The sequence below is a fragment of the Microtus pennsylvanicus genome, chromosome 2 (assembly GCF_037038515.1).
Source record: "Microtus pennsylvanicus isolate mMicPen1 chromosome 2, mMicPen1.hap1, whole genome shotgun sequence".
NCBI classification, from domain to species: domain Eukaryota; kingdom Metazoa; phylum Chordata; class Mammalia; order Rodentia; family Cricetidae; genus Microtus; species Microtus pennsylvanicus.
In genome coordinates, this window is record NC_134580.1 from 135,863,567 (window position 1) to 135,883,717 (window position 20,151).

General features: G+C 49.5%; 1 protein-coding gene across 3 annotated transcripts in view; it reads left to right on the top strand.

The window, feature by feature from the left end:
- Plcg1 (phospholipase C gamma 1) overlaps window positions 1–20,151 on the top strand; it is a 32,777-nt gene that overhangs the window by 3,620 nt on the left and 9,006 nt on the right. For 2 of the 3 annotated variants that reach the window (XM_075962905.1, XM_075962904.1), the window contains exons 3-17: window positions 13,698–13,850; window positions 13,932–14,025; window positions 14,172–14,219; window positions 16,834–16,918; window positions 17,014–17,097; window positions 17,307–17,341; window positions 17,526–17,598; window positions 17,675–17,779; window positions 17,978–18,096; window positions 18,181–18,266; window positions 18,338–18,458; window positions 19,066–19,234; window positions 19,322–19,444; window positions 19,524–19,625; window positions 19,708–19,895. In XM_075962905.1, coding sequence (XP_075819020.1) covers window positions 13,698–13,850; window positions 13,932–14,025; window positions 14,172–14,219; window positions 16,834–16,918; window positions 17,014–17,097; window positions 17,307–17,341; window positions 17,526–17,598; window positions 17,675–17,779; window positions 17,978–18,096; window positions 18,181–18,266; window positions 18,338–18,458; window positions 19,066–19,234; window positions 19,322–19,444; window positions 19,524–19,625; window positions 19,708–19,895 — 1,585 coding nt within the window. The remainder of the gene's footprint in view (window positions 1–13,697; window positions 13,851–13,931; window positions 14,026–14,171; window positions 14,220–16,833; window positions 16,919–17,013; window positions 17,098–17,306; window positions 17,342–17,525; window positions 17,599–17,674; window positions 17,780–17,977; window positions 18,097–18,180; window positions 18,267–18,337; window positions 18,459–19,065; window positions 19,235–19,321; window positions 19,445–19,523; window positions 19,626–19,707; window positions 19,896–20,151) is intronic. The other variant, XM_075962906.1, reaches the window with a different exon arrangement.

Genomic DNA, 20,151 nt, shown 5'->3' on the forward strand with positions numbered 1-20,151 from the left:
AAAGCAGTCATAGACTTCCTGTTCAGTGCTGGCTGCCTGGCCACTCTTTACAGGCACTGTGTTCTCGGGTTGTGTTGGCAGCTGGTCTTGGCCCCATGTTTTCTGTAGCCTTTGTTGCTCCTTGTAAGAAGAAACCTCCATGTTTAGACGGTAAAGACCTCTGGACATCTGCGACCTAGAGAGCTCTCCTAGGCTCTGGCTCTGTAGTTTTTCATACAGTGCCTCCTTAGTGGGACAGTTGAAACCTGTGCTTAGCTGAGGACCACTGTTGGTCCTGCAGCTCCAGTGGAGACTAGTGGTATGCTCTGATTGCTGGGACGTGGCTCCTGTAGTAGGGGGCGCCTGGCTGGTGAGGACTAGGCCTCTGCTCCGTCACCTGGCTGCTCATTGTGTTGGCTAGGTACTCTCAGTGAGAGAACTCCAAGAGCATGTGCCGGAAGTTCCAGAGCTAGCCATCCCTGCCATGTGTTTCCTTTTTGTCTCATTTTTCCAGGGGAAGTCAGACCTCTTTCTGTTTCCTCAGTACCCCACGCTTGTCTGGTGTGAGTTTCCAGGTCTCCCGTCCAGAGGGGGGGAGGAGGCTTTGTTTTCTCTGAACCTGCTTCACAGATGACTAGCAAAGCTGAGGAAGCCCGGCACCTCTAGCTTCTCCCAGGACTTTGTGTTGGGAAGGGGTGGTCTACATAGATGCATAGACTTGAGTGGGAGATCTTGACCATCAGCATTGCTTCAGGCGGCCCCCTGGCAGGATGGGCATTTATTGTTCAATAGACATTGTTTGCATGCCCCTTACTTGAGGAGACAGGACCAGACTGCAGCGATGAGAAAAGCGGGTGGGTGGGGCTGAGTGGGGCTGAGTGCAGAGTTGAGTAATGGGCTGCACTGGGCAGCAAACTCCGTGCCCAGCTCACCTGCTCTGTGGTCTTAATCCTGTACTTAGCCTTCCGAGCTTCTCATCTATGAACAGTTTGTGTGGGGAATGGAAGAATATTTGTGTAAAGTACTTGGAATCAAGTGTGGTGTTTGTGAAATCTGACAGGAGAGAGATTTAGTCCCCAGCAGGACCAGCTTAGAAGAGATGTGCGTGTTGTAGTCAGAGGCTGGTGCATGGCCATCAAGTCCTTTGGTAAAGGGCAAGAAGCTGTAGTTCTCAGCTGTGCCTCTGTGGTTGGTGCTTTTTGCTACCAGAGGCATTTGTGTGGAGAAAAAGACAGTTGGCTGGGAGCTGTGGCTTGGGTGAAGACATTGTGTTGGTTTGTTTCTGAGCCAGTTCAACATTGAATTGGTCTCGCTATCTGAATGATAGAGGACACCCAGTCTTCCAGGAAGTGCTCTGCCACAGCCCAGAGTGGTAGGGCTACATCCGCTTCTACCACCTCAGTGTTTCTTTCCTCTCCGTCTCCTTTCTATGGAGCATGGTTACAAGGGCAGTGTATCCTAGGCTGAATATATCGGAGGAAGTGGGAAGGCCTGAGGTTATAGAAGACTGCTGTTGGCTCTTGCTCCTCTCTGCTCTCTCATGAAGAGAAGTCAATGTGTAGACTTAGGGGAGTCTATGGAGGGTGTGGGGTAGGACTGAATGTTTTGGTGCACCCCGTAGTCCCTGCCTTGGAGGAATCTCTGATAGTAACAAGGAATGCCTGGGTGTCCTTGGGCAGCTAGCCCTACCCTTGTGGTAACTGAGCTGTGACTACTCAGATGTGTTCTTCTGACCCTAGATAAGTTACTTTTTAGCTTCTCAGCCTGTTCTACAAAACAGTTCTTAGCCAGGTGTGGCAAGTTCAAAGCCATTTTGGCTACATAGTGACTTATAGACCAGCCTAGGCTACAGAGTGAGACCAGTCTCAAAAAACAAAAGACAGACAGCAGAATTCTTACTCCTGGAGTTTAGGTTAAGGCTAACGAAGTAAGATTGTATATACGATAAGAGATTTTGGTAAAAATGGCCAGCACAACCTTTGGTGCCTGCGGACTCATAGGTATGCCTTCCCTTCGCTCTCCTCTAGTCAAGAACCGCGTTCTGCTTTCCACCGAGTGTTGCTGAGAGCCCGTTTTTGCCTTGAGTTTGGGTACAGAGAACAGGGCATCAGAGGGATCTGGTATTAGGAATTGTTGTCCCTGTCGCAGAGAGAAGCAAACAGAGGTCCTGAGAGTGAGGTCATGGAATAAGTTTACAGTTAAGTGTGGGATTTATGATTCTTCCTATAGTGTTGTTTATTCTCCCACTGTGGGAAACTAACAATAAGGTGGACCATTCTATAGATACACGACCTCTATTCTGTGCTCTGGCCAAATGTGTTTACCCAGCCCAGGCTTTCATCTGTGGCTCCTGCTCTTGTTCTGGCCAGGGGTACTTAGATAGCCGGATACCTAGCTTTCCAGACCTTCCCTCCTACAGGGAAGGTGCTGTCTACCATGGAAGCCAGAGCACCTCATCCCTGCACTTGCTCTCACTAGTTCCTGCTAACAGCCCATCAGCACTTCTCCAGAGAAAAGGGTCAAGAGGCACCTTCCCAGGGTCTCCTCACAACAGACTTCAGGGTGCCTCTACTCCTGTACGGCTACACCAGGTGTTAGGTGGGCCTAGCTGCTTTGTGCTGGGCATACTAAGCTGACAGTTTATGGTTTTAGCAGATCACTAAATGGGTTGCTCTTCATGGCAACACAGCCACTTTCCTTAAGAAGGGAAGGAGCAGAGAAGCTGGAGAGATGGCTCAGTGGTTGGAGCAGTGGCTGCTCTTCAGAGGTCCCAGGTGTAATTCCCAGCACCCATGTGGTGTCCTAGCAGGGAATCTAATGCCCTTTCCTGGCCTCCATGGGCATTGCATGCAGACATGCATTCAGACAAATATTCATATATATAAAATAAACATATATGTATACATATACATATATTAAACATGCATTCAGGCAAATGTTCATGTATATAAAATAAAAATACATCTCAATAAAAAAAGAAGCCTGGCTTCCTTGGGCCTCACTGGATCATTAAACAAGCAAGGTACCACATGTGCTCTGGCTTCTCGCTGTGGCAAGTATTGTTAAGTCTAGTAGCAAACATACAGTTAGGGCAGATACAGCCAGACAAATAATTACAGGGTGTGGGGAGAGCTGTGCCAGGAAACAAGCATGGGCCCCTCTGTCCAAAGGGTGGTTGAGGGCGTGCTGCAAGGACAAAGGCCCCGACTGCGGGCTGGTGGCAGAAAGGTTCATTTGTCCTTTATGCTAGCTACATGTACCATCCATCTACGCTGTCACTGTCTTTGGAGAGTGGCCTCAGTGCTCTAGGTTAGCTTTGTGGTGGTGACCTGAACACTGGGCAAACTAGACTACAGAGGACTCTGGAGCCTTTCTATGTAAAACTAGGTACCATGTGCACAACCTTTGAGAAAGTCTTAGCATTTAGACTTTAAAGCCCTTATATAATGTCCCTGCCCTTAGACTTTACTTGAGTTGCCCCTGGGCATCATCTGTTGCCGTATAACTGCAGAAGTAGAATGTCTTAAAGCCTTTTGCATGGCTGCTCCCACAGCTCCATGGCTTCATATGTGGAGCCTCCAGAGAGAATGTGCTTGTTGGCCCCCAGAGAGCAGAGAAAGGAGTACTAGGCCATGAACTGACTCCTGGGGAGCTGTGGGGAGAGGTGGTGGGGACAGTGGAGTAGATTTCAAGTGTCTTACTTGCAGTCCTGGCTCATGCTGTGGTGCTCGCCGTCTCCTTTCAAGGAGAGTTTTGAGGTGGTGCTGGGCTAGCCTCTTGAGAGGCTGTAGTGGCTTTGTGCCCAGCACAAGTATGAGTGCTCTACCCTCACCTCCTAGGAACCAGGCCCATCCTGGGGGAAGCAGGGAGGAGCTACTTTTTATAGCCCGCATAGAGGCTTTGTGTATAGGCTCTGCTGCTTCCTTCCGGCTCTGGCCCTTCCCGTGTTGGCCAGAGGCCCTGGCTTCAGCAAAATTCAGGAGTAAATGGGGCAAGGCTTTCTCCAGCAGAAGACTGGCATCTCCTTTATTGAACCCAGGCTAGGCAGAGAGAACTTGCTTTTGGAGCGTTTGCCATCTGGAACATACAGCATATTTAAACAGGGCTGACAGGAGGCAGTCCTGCCTGTCATACAGTGCTGAGGACTGAGCTAGAGGGCCCAGTGGAGTTGGCCTCTCTCTCTGGCAGTTCACCCTGACTGAAACATCAGCACTGGGTAGAGGCTCTTGCAGAGCCTGGAAGCAGAACATAGACAGATGAAGAGTGCACTGGCCGGACAGGGAGAGACCATGGATAGCCCACAGCTCGTGTGACACCATTTGTCTGTGGAACTAATTTTTCTTCAGCTCAGGAGGGGCTTTCATTGTGGGATGGCTTCTAGGAGACAATGCTCAGTTGAAGTCTTGTAAAGTGATTCTTGAGGACCTGTAGGAGGGTCGGGGTGTCCTTGGCTTGGCCATAGCTGTGCTAAGAATAAGGCAGTGTAGGTAGGTGTGGGTGTGTGCTGGGGAGATTCCAGCCTCAGGCCCGGGTGGTAGACCTAAGTTCATAGGGTGATTAGCCTAAGAAAGGGGAGGAAAGGGCTGGAGAGATGGCTCAGTGGTTAAGAGCATTGCCTGCTCTTCCAAAGGTCCTGAGTTCAATTCCCAGCAACCACATGGTGGCTCACAACCATCTGTAAAGAGGTCTGGCGCCCTCTTCTGGCCTTCAGGCGTACAGACAGAATATTGTATACATAATAAATAAATAAATATAAATATTTAAAAAAAAAAAAAGAAAGGGGAGGAAAGCCTCAGTTAGCCACGGGTCCCACAGCTTTCTCAGCCTCTAGAGGTCATAGGTCAGCACAGTTTCCTCATTCGACAGGTTGGGGTTTCGACCCAGACAGTGATGACCCTTCTGAGACTCTGCAGACCCCCCCAATGGTCCCATCTGATGCTTCACAAATTGGAGCAGCGTTTTTCTTTCCACCCAGTCACTTCTTCACCCACAACATATCTACTGGGGAGGCACTTTTCAGGGGTTTGTGGCAGTGATGTGAGAGCAAAGTACCTGGTCCAGACTGCTCCCAGCAGGCTGTCCTCAGATTTCTGCTGAAACCGGAAGTTCTGTACTAGAATGTGCATTGGTGGGGGATGGGGTGAGAGGTGACTAAAACTGTGGGTAGGGTCACAAGGTCTCTCTTACTTTAGAGGTGGAGAGAATTTCAAAGGATCTAATCTAGGCTTCCTGGGTAGACAGAGAGCGAGTTCTCTGTCTCTGTGGGTTAAAGACAGAGACTAGATCTTTCTCTGGGGCCTTGCTTCTTTTTTTGAGGGGGGGGGGTTGAGACAGGGTTTCTCTGTAGCTTTGGAGCCTGTCCTGGAACTAGCTCTGTAGACCAGGCTGGTCTCGAACTCACAGAGATCCGCCTTCCTCAGCCTCCCGAGTGCTGGGATTAAAGGCTTGCGCCACCACCGCCCGGCTTGGGGCCTTGCTTCTTTAGGAATAAAAGGGAAGTGGTTTGGGCTGGTAAGATGCTGTGGAGGGGCTGGGCCACACAGCTCTAAGGCAGGAAAAACTTCTTGGGGTAGAAAGAAATAAGACTTCCGTATCATAAGACTTCACCAGGCCTCCAATTTGATGACTTCCTTTGTCACTGAGATTTAACCCCTGTGACTGTCTGTGGGGTTTAAAGACCGACTCTACTTGCGCAAGCAAAAGGAGAGCAAACTCACTGAGGAGTTTTGCCAAGGGAAGCTCTGAAGCCGCTGTACTCCTCTGTGGGACAGAGACCCCAGACTCTTCTTTGCCCTCCTAACCTACTGCCTGTCCTCTGCCCTCCAGGAGGGCCTTGCAGAGCCATCTGCAAGCACCGGAAGCTGGAGGTCTCACTTACTTGCTGGGCAGGGGCAGGTTGCTCAGCCAAGAAAGACTCTGATTATAATTTTCTTTCCTTGCACCACGTGTTCAGTTCCTGCTAGGCATGGAGCAGTGCAGACATGGTTTATGTCCTCAAGGAATTTACAGAAAACAGCCAGCTAGCCTAAAACACACTTGAGAACTGAAAGAAATAGCTTAGTGGGTAAACACACTTGCCATGGAAGCCTGGTGGCCTTTAACCACTGGAACCCATAGTTGTCTTCTGGCCTCCCCAAGTGTCATGGGATGTGTGCACCCTCACAGATCACATGTGCGCACGCGCGCGCACACACACACACAGACAATAATAAATTTAAAACAATACACATAAGGCTTTTACAGTAGGAATGACACAAAGCAGCATGTATGGTGCCGCCCAGAGTCCCGCCATCCTCCCTGTGTTGCTCCCACTTGGCGGCTTCCCACAGGGATCCCAAGGCAGCACAGAACACAAGCCCAGGGCACATGCAGCTTGGCACTGAAATATCTTTGGCTCTGCCACTCGCCAACTGTCACCTTGGGTAGGATCATTAGCCACTCTGTGCTCAGTGTCCTCGCTTGGAAAATGGGAACCCTATACTTGCTTCATAGTATTAGTTGTAAGGATGAAATAGCACAGTTTAATTAAGAGCTTTATGTAATATGCACAGCAAATGTGCAAAAGATTAGTGACAGGATGCCAGATGTCACTCTTGCTGTTGCTGCCCTCCCCACCCAACAGAGACAACGACCTCATCCTCTGTGCTTTGCAGTTTCTGAGAAATGTCTGTCTGTAGGCTCTGTTTAACATAATCTTCCTAGCACGGTACATACTTAATCCTTCCTCCATGGTCAAGCTCCAGCACCTAGCATGATATCCTTACAATTGCTCATTGTGAATAACAAAGTCAGCTGAACTTGGAGGGTTGGATTGGGGGTTGGTGAGAAACAAAGGAGTCAAAAAACTTCAAAGTGTGTGTATGTTTTGAGGTCAGGAAACAACTTGGGGGAGTTGGTTTTCTCCTTTCACCATGTGGGTCCTGGGGATTGAACTCAGGTCACCAGGCTTGACAATAGGTGCCTTTTCCTGCTGAGCCATATTGCTAGGCCTGAGAAAAAGAAATCTTAACCTTTTGAAGTTTTCAGTTCATGTACCTGTTTGAATGGTAATATTGTTGGTGTATCCAGAGGAGCCTAGGGTTTGGGTGAGAGAAGACAATATTTGGCTTGAAGTTTGTCTTTGTGTGTGTGTAGGAATAGGAAGTGAGCAGCTGGAATGTAGTGCCAGACATTTAGAGGCTAGCGATGTCGTGTGAAGCAGAAGGAATTACAGCTGTGGCCATGACTGTCACTGAGGTGGCAGAACACCAGAAGAGAGAGGACTCTGGCCCATGTGCTCACAAAGAAGCAAGAAGGTCTGGACAAGGTTGCGTGGAGAAAGTCAAGAGCAGAACACCAAAGAGAGGGGAGGTTGTGGGCACACAGCACCACAGATGTCTCCCGCTGTTCCATTCTCTGCATGACCTCATAGTTATCTGCTTCCCCATCTGTTTCCTTGTTAGGCTGGGATTTTCTGAAGGGCAGGAACTCAATGCCTATTGATACGTTTCCCCAGGACCCAGCTCAGGGCCTGGTGTGGAGGAGACTGATGCTGGTAACTAACAGAGTCACAGAGCAAGTGAATGAACCTCAAGTGACGGTGAGGTCCCTTCAGGCTCTGTCTTCTGCATGGGGCCATCTTTCCTCTTTTCCCTCCCTTTGGGACCTACGTATGCTGTTACCATTGAAATAAGCTATGTTTTAGAAAGGGTGCTGCCTGCCTAGGCAGTGGGAAACCCTCTGACCTTCTTCCTTTTGTTCCATATACCCAATATCAGAGTTAGTACTACCATGGGGACACTCCAGAGCCCCATCTGCCATGAATCATCATTTGATGAATTACCAAACGAGAAGAGTCATCTGGTCAACCTGTAGGTGGCTTGCATGTTGGTGAGGATTGTATGCTGTGCAGCTGTATCCTGAAGCAGTTTGTACATTGCAAAGCAAGGTCCTGTGTAGGGATCCCATGGACCTCTATCCAGCTGTCTGAATGGCTGTTTCCTGTTTACCAAGGTAGGAAAGAAGCTGTATTCAGTTAGGCCCAGCTGCTCTTCTCAGTCAGGGTGTTGGAGGCAGTCTCTTGTGGTGTAACCTGGTTTGACTAAGGTTCCAAGGAGGGGTTTTGTCCCTTTTGTTCACAGTTGCTGGTGTTGCAGCAGCTACTTTTGCTGCACAGGCACAGGAAGGACAGTGTGTCATGGTGCCATCTTCCTTTGCTATGTGACCCCATGACCGTATATGTGGAGATATCTGTGGGGCTATTTGTGTGGCTTTGCCGGAGGTGGGGAATTTTAGGACAAAAGCTCTAGCCCAGAGTCTTGGGTCTAAATTGAGGTTTTGGGTTTTGTTCCTTCGTTCCCAGGCTCTGTGTACTGAAGATCCCTAAAAAGAGTTAGTGCCCCATTCTTTTTTTTTTATAAATTTTTTTAAAGATTTTATTTATTTATTACATATACGGTGTTCTGCCCGTGTGTTTGCCTGCAGGCCAGAAGAGGGCACGAGATCTCATTACAGATGGTTGTGAGCCACCATGTGGTTGCTGGGAGTTGAACTCAGGACCTCTGGAAGAGCAGCCAGTGCTCTTAACCTCTGAGCCATCTCCCCAGCCCACCTCATTCTTTTTATTCCCTTTCTCTAGTGCTCCTGCTGTCCTAGGTTGTAGACTGCTCCCATCTCTGCAGTGGATGACTGTCCTGTGATGGGCAGGAGAGCTAACTGCAGGCATGTGCTCAGCCTGGTGGCCGGGAAGTAGGGAGCCTTCAGGAGCTGGGCTCCAGAAGAGCCCTCTTCTCCACTTCCCAGCTTCAGGTGTATCTGCCATTTAGCTTGTCTCTGTAGCAGCCCCGTCTCTTCTGCATAGTCAGTGAGTTGAATGCTGTCCGAGGTGTGGGAGTCTATTCTGCAGAAGCTGGTTCTCATCCAGCCCTGACTGTTACCTTCATAGTGCTTCGGGTGCCTCAGATGAGAAGTCTGTGGAGACCCAGCTGTCTTGGGACCTACTCTGGAGGCCAGGCTGGCTTCGAACTCACAGAGGTCCACCTGCCTCTGCCTCTGAGTGCTGAGATTAAAGGTGTGCGCCACCCAGTCTTAAAGGGACACTAACTGCCATTCTTAGCATGTCCTGAAGGTTTGTGTTGTCTGTGTAAACCTTGTCAAGATCCAGGTGCTGTGCCCTGAGTAAGGCTGCTCCCTAGTGCTCAGGGTCTCAGGTCAGAAGTCTGTCCCTGGGCTGAGAAAGACAGAGAAGACAGGAGAGGAGGAGATGGACAGGGAGTAAGTGGCCTTTCCAGAGCCTCTGGCCTCATCATACACTTTGATTTTTATAAATTTAGTCTTGAGTCATCTGCCCCAGATCTTAGAGATGGCTCCAAATGCCAGGCAGCAAACATATTTCAGCTCCTACCAAACCCAAAGTCTAAAAGATTGGAATGGTGGGGCAATAGGGGCTAATTCCCCAAGTGGGTGTTGGGGAGTGTCATGTGCACCCTCTCACTGATACCCTTATCATTGGTCTCTTTGTTTTTCTGGACTGTACCACTGGAATATACATGCCTACACTGTGGGGGTGTGCAGGTTGGGGTGCTGCAGGCTCAGGAAGTAGGGTCTTAGCTCATCTTTGCATATGCTAAGCAGAACATGAGTCCTGCTCCCCACAAAGTACTCATAAGGCCCACTTGTGAGCTGTGAAATACCTGCGTGGGTTCAGGAAGGTGGCTTTTATCTTCATAATACTCCTGAAGGTTTGAGTTTGCCCTCTGAACAGAGTCCTAGCAGGCTGCTGTGTTCATCTTCCCTAGGTCTATTTTCCATAAGCCCCATGCCAATAACACTAGATACAAAGACATGTGTGTCCCAGCAAGGCCCTTACCTTGTAAAGTGGAAGAAACTGAACCTGAAAGAGTGAGAGACTGCCAGAACCTCACAGCTTGACTTGAAGGGCCCTGTAGTTCTTGGTTTTCTTTGCTAGGCCTGGCAGCTTCAGAAGCAGATGGTCAGGGCAGGCTTTCTGAGGGCGCAGGAGTAGGTAGATCTCCAGAAGGGGCACTGAGGAGCACAGATACCCAGGATTCTGCCTGGTTTACCTGACTATCTGACGTCAGAGCCACTGTGTGATGCTAGTCCTTAGCACAGGTGTGGGTAGTTCCTCACAATCCAAATCCCTTTGAAAAGAGCCTGTTCATAGTACCTCAAACCTGTGATCTCAACACTCTAAAGGCTAAATTCTGGAAAATTGCAGAACCAGGGCTATCTCAAAAAGAAAGAAACAGAAGTAACAAAACAAAAACCTTTTTTTAAAATAAGTTTATTGCTTTCTTTATAAAAGTTTATTAAAAGTGTGAAGGATTGGGTGTCCCTTACTTCCCTGGCAGCTGAGACCATTCCTAAAGCCTTGATCAGCCTTCTTTTTTTTTTTTTTTTTTTTTTTTGGTTTTTCGAGACAGGGTTTCTCTGTGGCTTTGGAGCCTGTCCTGGAACTAGCTCTGTAGACCAGGCTGGTCTCGAACTCACAGAGATCCGCCTGCCTCTGCCTCCCGAGTGCTGGGATTAAAGGCGTGCGCCACCACTGCCCAGCCTTGATCAGCCTTCTTACTTGGCCTGGAGCCCTGGTCCTTGGAGGAGTGCATCCATGGAAGCTCCCGATAGACTGGGCTAGCTAGGCTCTGCCCCTTCAGGTCAGGGTAAGCCCTCAGTTAGGCCATTGTCATCCTAGTTCCCCTGACTGTGGAAAAATCTGCTCTTGATTTCAGAGCATATCTTCTCTTCACTTCCCCAGCCCCTGGACATTAGGGACCTCTCAGTGTCCTGGATTTCCCTTTCCCCAATGTTCCTCTAAACACTCTTCCATAGTTTTTAGCGAGAAGGGAATGCTGGCTCATGGGGCTCTAGACATAGGGAATGAACATCCAAGCATTTGTATACACATACAAACATAGTCATTCTTGACATACAGAAGGTCTCACCCAGACCATGGCTGGGCTGACAAAGCAGAGGTGTGTCTGATTAGGGAGTCTCTTCCCTGTGGTGGCAGCTCCTGGGAATCAGTCTACACTCTTTCACATAAGAGGAATGGCAACGTTTGTCCTAGATGCATGAGGACCAGTAAGATTACACATGATGTGCTTTCAAGTGTCTGGTAGACTATTTCATTGCTGTTAGGTCTTCTCCAATCTGCTTCTGACTTCATAGACTTAGAAAGCATCAGGGTCATGCTATTGGAGGAGCAGGGGGTCAGTGTGGCCAGTGTGGGCTTAGAAGGGTGGTGTGCCTGGCCTTCCTGCTGTATGCCTGCCTGCTCCTTGTCTAATCACATGCCCGCTCTGACTTTTTATTGGACTCTGCAAATGTGCCTATAACACAGAGCAGGCTAGGGCTTTCCTGGGGCCCATGGACTTTGTGGACATATATACATATCTGCATATGTGTACAGATATATATATATGAGAACCACATGAAGTCTAACCATGAGCTTTGACTTTATAACTGTCTGCCTATTGTGTACTTACCTTATTGTGTATAGCCTGTGGGATCTGGTGGGCAGCAGCAGGAAAGGCCCTAACTGTGGATCATGCAGAGGTGGGTGGGTGCGCATGCACACACAACACACACACATGAGAATGTGTGGGAGGGGAATGATAGCTTTGCACTGGAAGAATATTTTAGTTTCTGTTTCAAAGGGCAGAGTTTGTGGTGGTTGTGTGGTATATGATGTAGGCATTTCCCCCAATGGAAGCTCTTCCTCCCACCTATAGAAACTGTTAAGTTGTGGGTTTGTGACCCAACTCTCCCCACTCTTGTTCAAGAACCAAGTAGAACGCCTCTGTTTTACTCCATTCCTTTTTACGTCCCCCATCCATGTGCCTGCATCTTTCTCATTTTTGCATTCAGTCACTCTGGGTACTGGACAGGCTTTGCCTACCATGGTGTATGAGGAACATACATTTCATAGCATGAGGCATCGAGAGGACGATTGCTGCAAGACGGAGCCTCTCACTCGGGATCTTCAGTAGGAGAGAATCCAGTTGGAGAACTGGGAACGTCAGGCTCTAGGATGAAGCGGGGCAGGAACAGTTGCTGTTCTTGCTGTAGGTCTGGTTTGGTTTAGCAGGATCACAGAAGAGGGAAGACAAAAGCTCCAGATAAAGCTCTGAGCCCTATCATGAGAACCTCAAAGGCTATAAAGGGAGTGGGTTCGTGGTGGGTGAGCAGTGGGTATCCTCAGGAGGGGAGTGTATGGGCCTAGAGGACCTGGTGTTCAAATAAATGTTTTGTGGTTCAGAAGAGTCAGGAAGGATGGGGAGTTGGTGAGAATTGTTTGACCAACAGCAAAGTCGGGGCTTCTTGCTGAAGGAGAGACCTGAGGGCTTGGTTGGGGACAGAACTGGATCCAGGTAAAGCCAGTCTGTTTGTGGTAGCAGAGCAGGGGATAGAGCCAGAAGTGATGTCACAGTTCCAGGTGGGACAGATGATGGCTACTGTGGCTGGCTCAAGGGACAAGACAGGAAGACTGCGAGCTGCTGATGGGGGCCTTTGGGATGTACAAGCTATGCTGGTGTTCAGAACTAGAATTTAAGGTAATTAGTCAAAAGGAGGCCTGGTCAGAACATTTTAAGGCATTCCCAAGCTGAGGGAAAGCTCTGTATCAAGCCAGAATCTCTCTTCCTGGGCTGTGTTTGCCTCTTTCCAGGCTCACAGCTCGCTCAGGAATGGAATAGGTGTTCAGTTGGGGCAGTGTGGCAGGACCTCTCACACCTAAAGAGGCTCAGAGTCCACACCAGAGCAAGTGATGGTCAAGGAACAGCTCCCTCCATATGGTATACTTAATCCCTGCCCTCTTAGCATCACTTTGGTCTTGCCAGTGTCTTCTCTGATGCTCTTAGCACCTGCAGAAGTGGAGCAGTGGGTGCGGGACAGCTGTCACTCTGCCAAGACTCATAGTTAACCTGGGTGCATGCAGCCCACAACTACACTGTCCTGAGAAAACTGAGTTAGTTGGTGAGACTGCACCTGGGAGGAGTTAGATGTGTCACTAGCTCACAGTTGCGCTGCCTGTCACTCAGGTTAGTGGCCAGAATGAACATTTACTTCTCAGCCCATATATTTGCCTCACCTTTGCTTGTGAAAGTAGGGGAGCAGGTGAGAACCCCTTGGTAGCTGAAGTAAGAATACCAAGCCTCACCAGCACAGGATGCCTGGCATTCTTGGACAGCCTTGGTCTTAGCTAGAACTAGACCTTTGCTAAGACTGGTATGGACATGTCTTTGGGATGTGGGTCATTTCAGGATTTGCCAGTTTTCTGGGCCTGATCCAAGGTTCTGTCTGGGACTCTGAGACGAATCTAGACTTGCCCAGCCTTGCCTCTGGGACTTACAATTGGGTCTGCATGTATATTGTGTTGGAAAGTGATCCACAAGAAACTGCCTTGGATCCTTATTTTTCCTTCTCGAGTTCAGCTCTGCTCCAGGTACAGGTGTATGGCCTGTACTCCAGCAATGGAACAAAGATAGGGATGGGATAACATATCTACCTCCCTGTCCCCAAAGAGCCTTAGCCTTAAAAAATTAAAAAAAGAAAGAAAGCCTATTAGATAAGCCCAGCTCTTTCTGTCACCTAGGATAACTATGAGTGGGTTCAGTCTGTCTCTTTGTGTTCCATTCCCTGAGGGAGGAAAGTATACAGGTGACTGAAAGGTATGGGTTGTGAGAACCTCCACCTGACCTTGGCCTTTACTACCTTTCCAGTTGACATCCGTGAGATCAAGGAGATCCGTCCAGGGAAGACGTCACGGGACTTTGACCGCTACCAAGAAGACCCTGCCTTCCGGCCAGACCAATCACACTGCTTTGTCATCCTCTATGGAATGGAATTCCGCCTGAAGACCCTGAGCCTGCAAGGTGGGAGATGGGCTTAGAGGACGTGGGGTGCAGGTAAAGAGGGAGGATGTGCCCTTAGCTCAGCTTTTGCTCTGCTCACAGCCACATCTGAGGATGAAGTGAACATGTGGATCAAAGGCTTAACTTGGCTGATGGAGGATACATTGCAGGCAGCCACACCCCTGCAAATTGAGAGGTAAGACTCCTCTTCATGTGGTTAAGACCAGATGTCTTGGAGCCAGGGGAAAGGAGGCAGAGACCTCTTCACAGACAGTAACTGCTCTTCTCCCCAGGCTTTCCCTTAATTGGAGAAGGACCCTCACCTCAGGCTTCTCTCTGCAGGTGGCTCCGGAAGCAGTTCTATTCAGTGGATCGGAACCGTGAGGATCGGTAGGTGCTGAGCTGAGGTGTGTGCCCAGAGCAGTTGTGCATTTGAGCCAGAGGGCCTGCAGAACTGAGCTACCTTGAGAGGGTTAGGGGTTCTGACACTGTAGGTCACACTGCCGAGAGTGGGCTACAGCACTGGCTCTGGGTCCTAGGAGGGTGGCTGGCAGTGCAGCCAGAAGGACCAACAGACGGAGGAAGCAAAGACCAAATGGCATGCATGCTCTATATGCAACTTGTATTGTTACAAGGCTCTCTGATAGTTCTCAGAGGCTGGAAGTCATGGGAGGTAAAAAGGAGCGACCTGCTGTGACTTAGAATTTTCTCAGTGTCCTTGATAGCATTTCTGTTGGCTATGATGAGACACTATGACCAAAGCAGCTGGGGGAGGAAAGGTTTTTTCTGCTTACACTTCCATAGGAAGTCAGGGTAGGAACTCAAGCAGGGTAGGAACCTCGAGGCAGGAGCTGATGCAGAGGCCATACAGAGGTGCTGCTTACCTGCTTGCTCCCCATGGCTGCTTTCTTTTTTGCTTTTCTTTCTTTTCTTTTTTTTCTTTCTTTCCTTCTTTCCTTCTTTTTTTTCCCCCTGAGACAGGGTTTCTCAGTGTAGCTTTGGAGCCTGTCCAGGAACTCAACTCTAGACCAGGCTGGCCTCAGACTCACAGAGATCCACCTGCCTCTGCCTCCCAAGTGCTTGGATTAAAGGTGTGTGTCACTACCGCCTGGCTCAGCCTGCTTTCTTATAGAACCCAGGACCACCAGCCCAGAGTTGCCCCCCTACCCACCCATAAGAGACTGGGCCTAATCTCACAAGTATCACTAATTAATAAAATGACCCACAGGCTTGCCTACAGCTGCATTTTATGAAGGCATTTTCTCAGTTGAGGACCCCTGCTTGCTCTCCCTGTGGCTCTAGCTTATGACAAGTTGACAGAAAACTAGCCAGCACACTCAAGATCCTACTGCTGAGTACAGGGTTAAGGCACTGTCCCACCATTCTGGGTAGAGCACGAGAGGGCTCAGGTTGGGGTAATAATGGTAGGAATTAGTTGAATTTCAACTATATTGTTTAAAATTATATTAAAAAGAATTTCCTAGTCCTTTGATTTTCGGATGCAGAGAAAAGAGTCAGAGATTGAGATTTTGACTTGAGCAATTCGGAAAGTGAAGTGGCCATTGGCTGAGACATGAAGACAGTGGGAGGAACACATTGTTGGAGCTTAGGGTTCAGTGTGGGTGTAAGTTCTATGATGCGTAGTAGATGTCCAGGTAGAGATAAGGTGTCACTAAGCAGGTAGGATGAGTTCAGATGATGGGCTGGGAGTAGTAGCATAGATGTGTGTACAGGTGGAGTGGAAAGTCTTGGGGTAGAGATAGTCACCCAAGGGACTCACTTAGCAAGAAACGTGGAGAGGCCCAGTGGCTAACTCCAGACTAGTACCACATGAGAAGCTAAGGAGCAGGAGTACGTTTACCCTCCTGATTGATAACATTGTAAAAATAGCAGCTTCAGCCCAGGCATAAAGGGAGTGAGTGCAGGTGAGTCTTGTAAGAGTGTCATCATGGAGGAGGAAGCAGCAAGAGTTAGAGAAGCAGAGGGGAAGACAAAAAGAACAGTTTGTTTGTATGCAGCTAGGAAAAGGTAAGAACCAAGGCTTCTGTCTCATTGGTGGAAAATGGGACCTCCTGACAGCACCTACTTTGCTGACTTAGGTTCATGTGCCCCATGCAGAACAAGCACTGACTCTAGAGCTGGGTCATGACCCCTTTGGGGGTCAAAGGGTCCTTTCACAGGGGTTTCCTAAGACCATCTTTATATTTGAGATTTACATTACAATTCATAACTAGCAAAATTATAGTTACAAAGTAGCAATGAAAATAATTTTATGGTTGGGGGTCACCACAGCCTGAGGAACTATATTAAAGGCATTAGGAAGGTTGAGAGCCACTGCTCTAGAACATTCAACCTTATTGGTGCAGCTCTAAGCCCTAAGGGAATTTTGGTCCTTCCTGCCTAGCTCTTGGGCCAAAGGAGGAAGTGTGCCCCCTAACTCCAGTACACACTCCCAGAAGAGCATCCCTTTCCATCTTGTTCATCCTGTTCACAGGTCCTTGTCCTAGCCCCCATGCCTAGAAAGTAGCTCTCTCTGACATTTTTTCCTGGAGCCAGCTCACTGTCCAGCCTCAGGAGTATACCCAGGCAGCAGCAGTTACCTGTGGCTAAGCATGTCCATACTTCCCTCCCTGCTGTTTATCCTGAGCTGTAGGTGAGCCTAGGGACTGTGGATCCCAGAATATCCCAGTAGGTGGCAAACATCATGAGTGGGTACTACCCTTTTCTGGACAGGCAGACAAGATGAAAGCTGTGGGCAGCTGCTGGAGACGGCTTATCCACCCCTCTTGCCTGACTTGCTTTCCTGACTTGATCACTTCTAGAATATTGAGCTTCTCTTTATTCACATGCAGAAACTGAGACCCAGAGAAAGAAGACTTCCATCTGTCACACCATGAACTCTGACCCAGTGTTGCCCTTAGGACTGCAGGTTCCCAGAGTATAGCTGTTCCAGCCTCACGTGTGCTCAGCCTACAGGTCAAAAGGATACTCTTTCTTTCCTCAGTATATCAGCCAAGGACTTGAAGAACATGCTGTCACAGGTCAACTACCGGGTTCCCAACATGCGCTTCCTACGAGAACGGCTGACGGTAATGGACACTTGGGGCTACCTACTGGTGGGGCAGGGGAAGCCAGCAGCTCCTCATAAGGGGCCTGACTGGCAGTTCTGCTCTGTACCATGTAGGACCTAGAACAGCGCAGCGGGGACATCACCTACGGGCAGTTTGCTCAGCTGTACCGCAGCCTCATGTACAGCGCCCAGAAGACGGTGCATGAGCCTCTTGCCCTTCCCTGCCCTTGCCCTAATTCCTCCCTCTACCTCCTAGTCCTGCTGCCCTGTTTTGGGGATTTTGGGTGCCATGCCATTACTCCAGCATCCCCCTTCCCCTGAACATCTGCTTTCCTAGCCTTTTCTAAGAGCCCCTTTCTTGCATGGTCTCCCAGGCTCTCTCCCTGACCAAATTCTGTTTCCTGCAGATGGACCTTCCCTTCTTGGAAACCAGCACTTTGAGGTTTGGTTTGGAACAGCCAGTTGGGGTTCTTCTCTGGGTGGTTCCGAATCCAGGTGGGAAGCATTTGGGGTGGGGGTGAGGCATGGTAAACCATCGGGTGTCTCCATTAGCTGGGAGTTGCAAGGGGCCCCTTGTGGACTGATATGTCAACCAGTTGCCAGGCACTTCCGTTCTTTCCCTGCAGGACTGGAGAGCGGCCAGAGCTCTGCCGGGTGTCCCTTTCTGAGTTCCAGCAGTTCCTCCTTGAGTACCAGGGGGTATGGCTGGGCCAGGGAGTGAGGCTGAAGGGTGGGTTCATCATTGGAGGCTTCTTCCATGACTCTCTCTACCCAGCAGGAGCTGTGGGCTGTCGACCGGCTCCAGGTGCAGGAATTCATGCTCAGCTTCCTTCGAGACCCCTTGCGAGAGATTGAGGAGCCATACTTCTTCTTGGATGAGGTGAATTTCACATTTCCCACCATTCTTTTAGAGAAACAGGTGGGGTGACCAGAACCCTCCTGTGCCCTAGAAGCTGTTATTGCAACCCTACTGCCCGTTTGGCCAGCATAGATGAGAATGCATGCACTCTTGTGCACCCACTTCTCTCCCAAGTGGCAGCCAGGACATACTCTTTTTCCTCCACATCCATTCCTGTAGTTTGTCACCTTTCTGTTCTCCAAAGAGAACAGTGTGTGGAACTCCCAGCTGGATGCTGTGTGCTCAGACACCATGAACAACCCTCTCTCTCACTACTGGATCTCTTCCTCGCATAACACGTGAGTATACCTCTCTCTGTTCATCCAGCCTCTTCTAGGGAAGAAGGTGCACCAGACCATACATGTCTCTTCTTTCTTATCCAGATACCTGACTGGGGACCAGTTCTCTAGTGAATCCTCCCTAGAAGCCTATGCTCGCTGCCTGAGGATGGGCTGTCGCTGCATTGAGTGTGAGTTGGGGCTAGGGGTTGGAGAGGGAGGGTAGAAGGCCTACCTGTTTGACCATGATGGTGTTCCCTAGTGGACTGCTGGGATGGCCCAGATGGGATGCCAGTCATTTACCATGGGCATACTCTTACCACCAAGATCAAGTTCTCAGATGTCCTGAACACCATCAAGGAGCATGCTTTCGTAGCCTCAGAGTAAGTAGGTGTGGAGGACGTGAGCAACCTTCAGAAGGCCCTCTCACTCCTGGGACACCTCACATGGCTTGCCCCCACTCCTGTCTCTACTATTCTTGCTCAAGCCAGCTTCCTAAGTTCTTGCCTCTGTTCCCTGCATCTCTGGCTAGCATTCAAGTTCGTCTCATCCTCAGAAACATTTCTGTAACTGGTCTCAGGTCAGCTTCTTTCCCTTAATTGCCCAGAAAAGAATGTGTTCCTTATGAGCTGTTCTCAGTTGCTAGCAACCACCAAGCCTGCAGTCCCCAATCTCTCAAAGCACAGAAAGGCTCCTCATGCCACACCTGGAGGCTGTTTCTCATCTTCCCTGACCTACCTGGTGTGGAATGCCTTCTGACAGGGCAGCCTCATAATTAGACCTAGTGCTCCCTTCTGCAGCACTTGCCACTTGGTTCCCACTGCCTCCTTGCTGCTTCCTGATGTGCCCCTCCATGCGGTTGCCCCTCTTCCGAGGGGTCCCTTGAGTAAAGAGCTCCAGGCCCTTGGTTCCTATCATCCACTCTGGGAGGAACTATTTGGACTGACGTCTGGTCGGCTTGACGGTAGCGTCAGTGTCACTGTCCTTCAGATACCCGGTCATCCTGTCCATCGAGGACCACTGCAGCATTGCCCAGCAGAGAAACATGGCTCAGCACTTCAAAAAGGTGCTTGGCGACATACTCCTTACCAAACCTGTGGACATCGCTGCTGATGGACTTCCTTCGCCCAACCAGCTCAAAAGGAAGATCCTTATTAAGGTGTGGCAAAATTGGTAGGCGAAGCCCTGAAGTAAGAGATGGGACTAGGTGTGGAATGGTTTTCTGTGACCTGGTCTGCTTCCACAGCACAAGAAGCTGGCTGAGGGCAGTGCCTATGAAGAGGTGCCTACTTCTGTGATGTACTCTGAGAATGACATCAGTAACTCCATCAAGAATGGTATCCTCTACTTGGAGGACCCCGTGAATCATGTGAGGTCTAGCTGAGCCTGGACATGGTGGGGCCATGTGTTGAACTCTGGCTCACAGGTCTTTTTTTTATCTGTTCCAGGAATGGTATCCCCACTACTTTGTTCTGACTAGCAGCAAGATCTACTACTCTGAGGAGACCAGCAATGACCAGGGCAATGAGGATGAAGAGGAGCCTAAGGAGGTAGAATTGTAAAGAGGTGTGGGTTCAGTCTGATGAGGACTGGGTAGTCATTGGGTATCTCTGCTCTTGTCCTTCTGTCTAGGCCAGCAGCAGCACAGAGCTACACTCCAGTGAGAAGTGGTTCCATGGGAAGCTTGGGGCTGGGCGCGATGGGCGGCATATTGCCGAGCGCCTGCTCACTGAGTACTGCATCGAGACTGGGGCTCCTGACGGTTCCTTCTTAGTGCGAGAAAGTGAGACCTTCGTGGGGGACTACACGCTGTCTTTCTGGTAACCCACATCTAGCACCGTTTCTGTGTTTAGTCCATGCGTGTAATAGACAGAGCACCATAGATAACTGGTTAACATTTCAGCCTCGGGTCTAGGTTTTCCTTGGAACATAATTCTTTCCTATTCAGGCATTGTGTACTTAAATATGTGTGTTTGATCTCTATGTCCTATAGGGCTGCCCATTATCCAAGGTTCTTTGGAGAATGGCCTCCGTTTTTGAAACTTAATGTCTTGCCTAGTTATGTAATACTTGGAG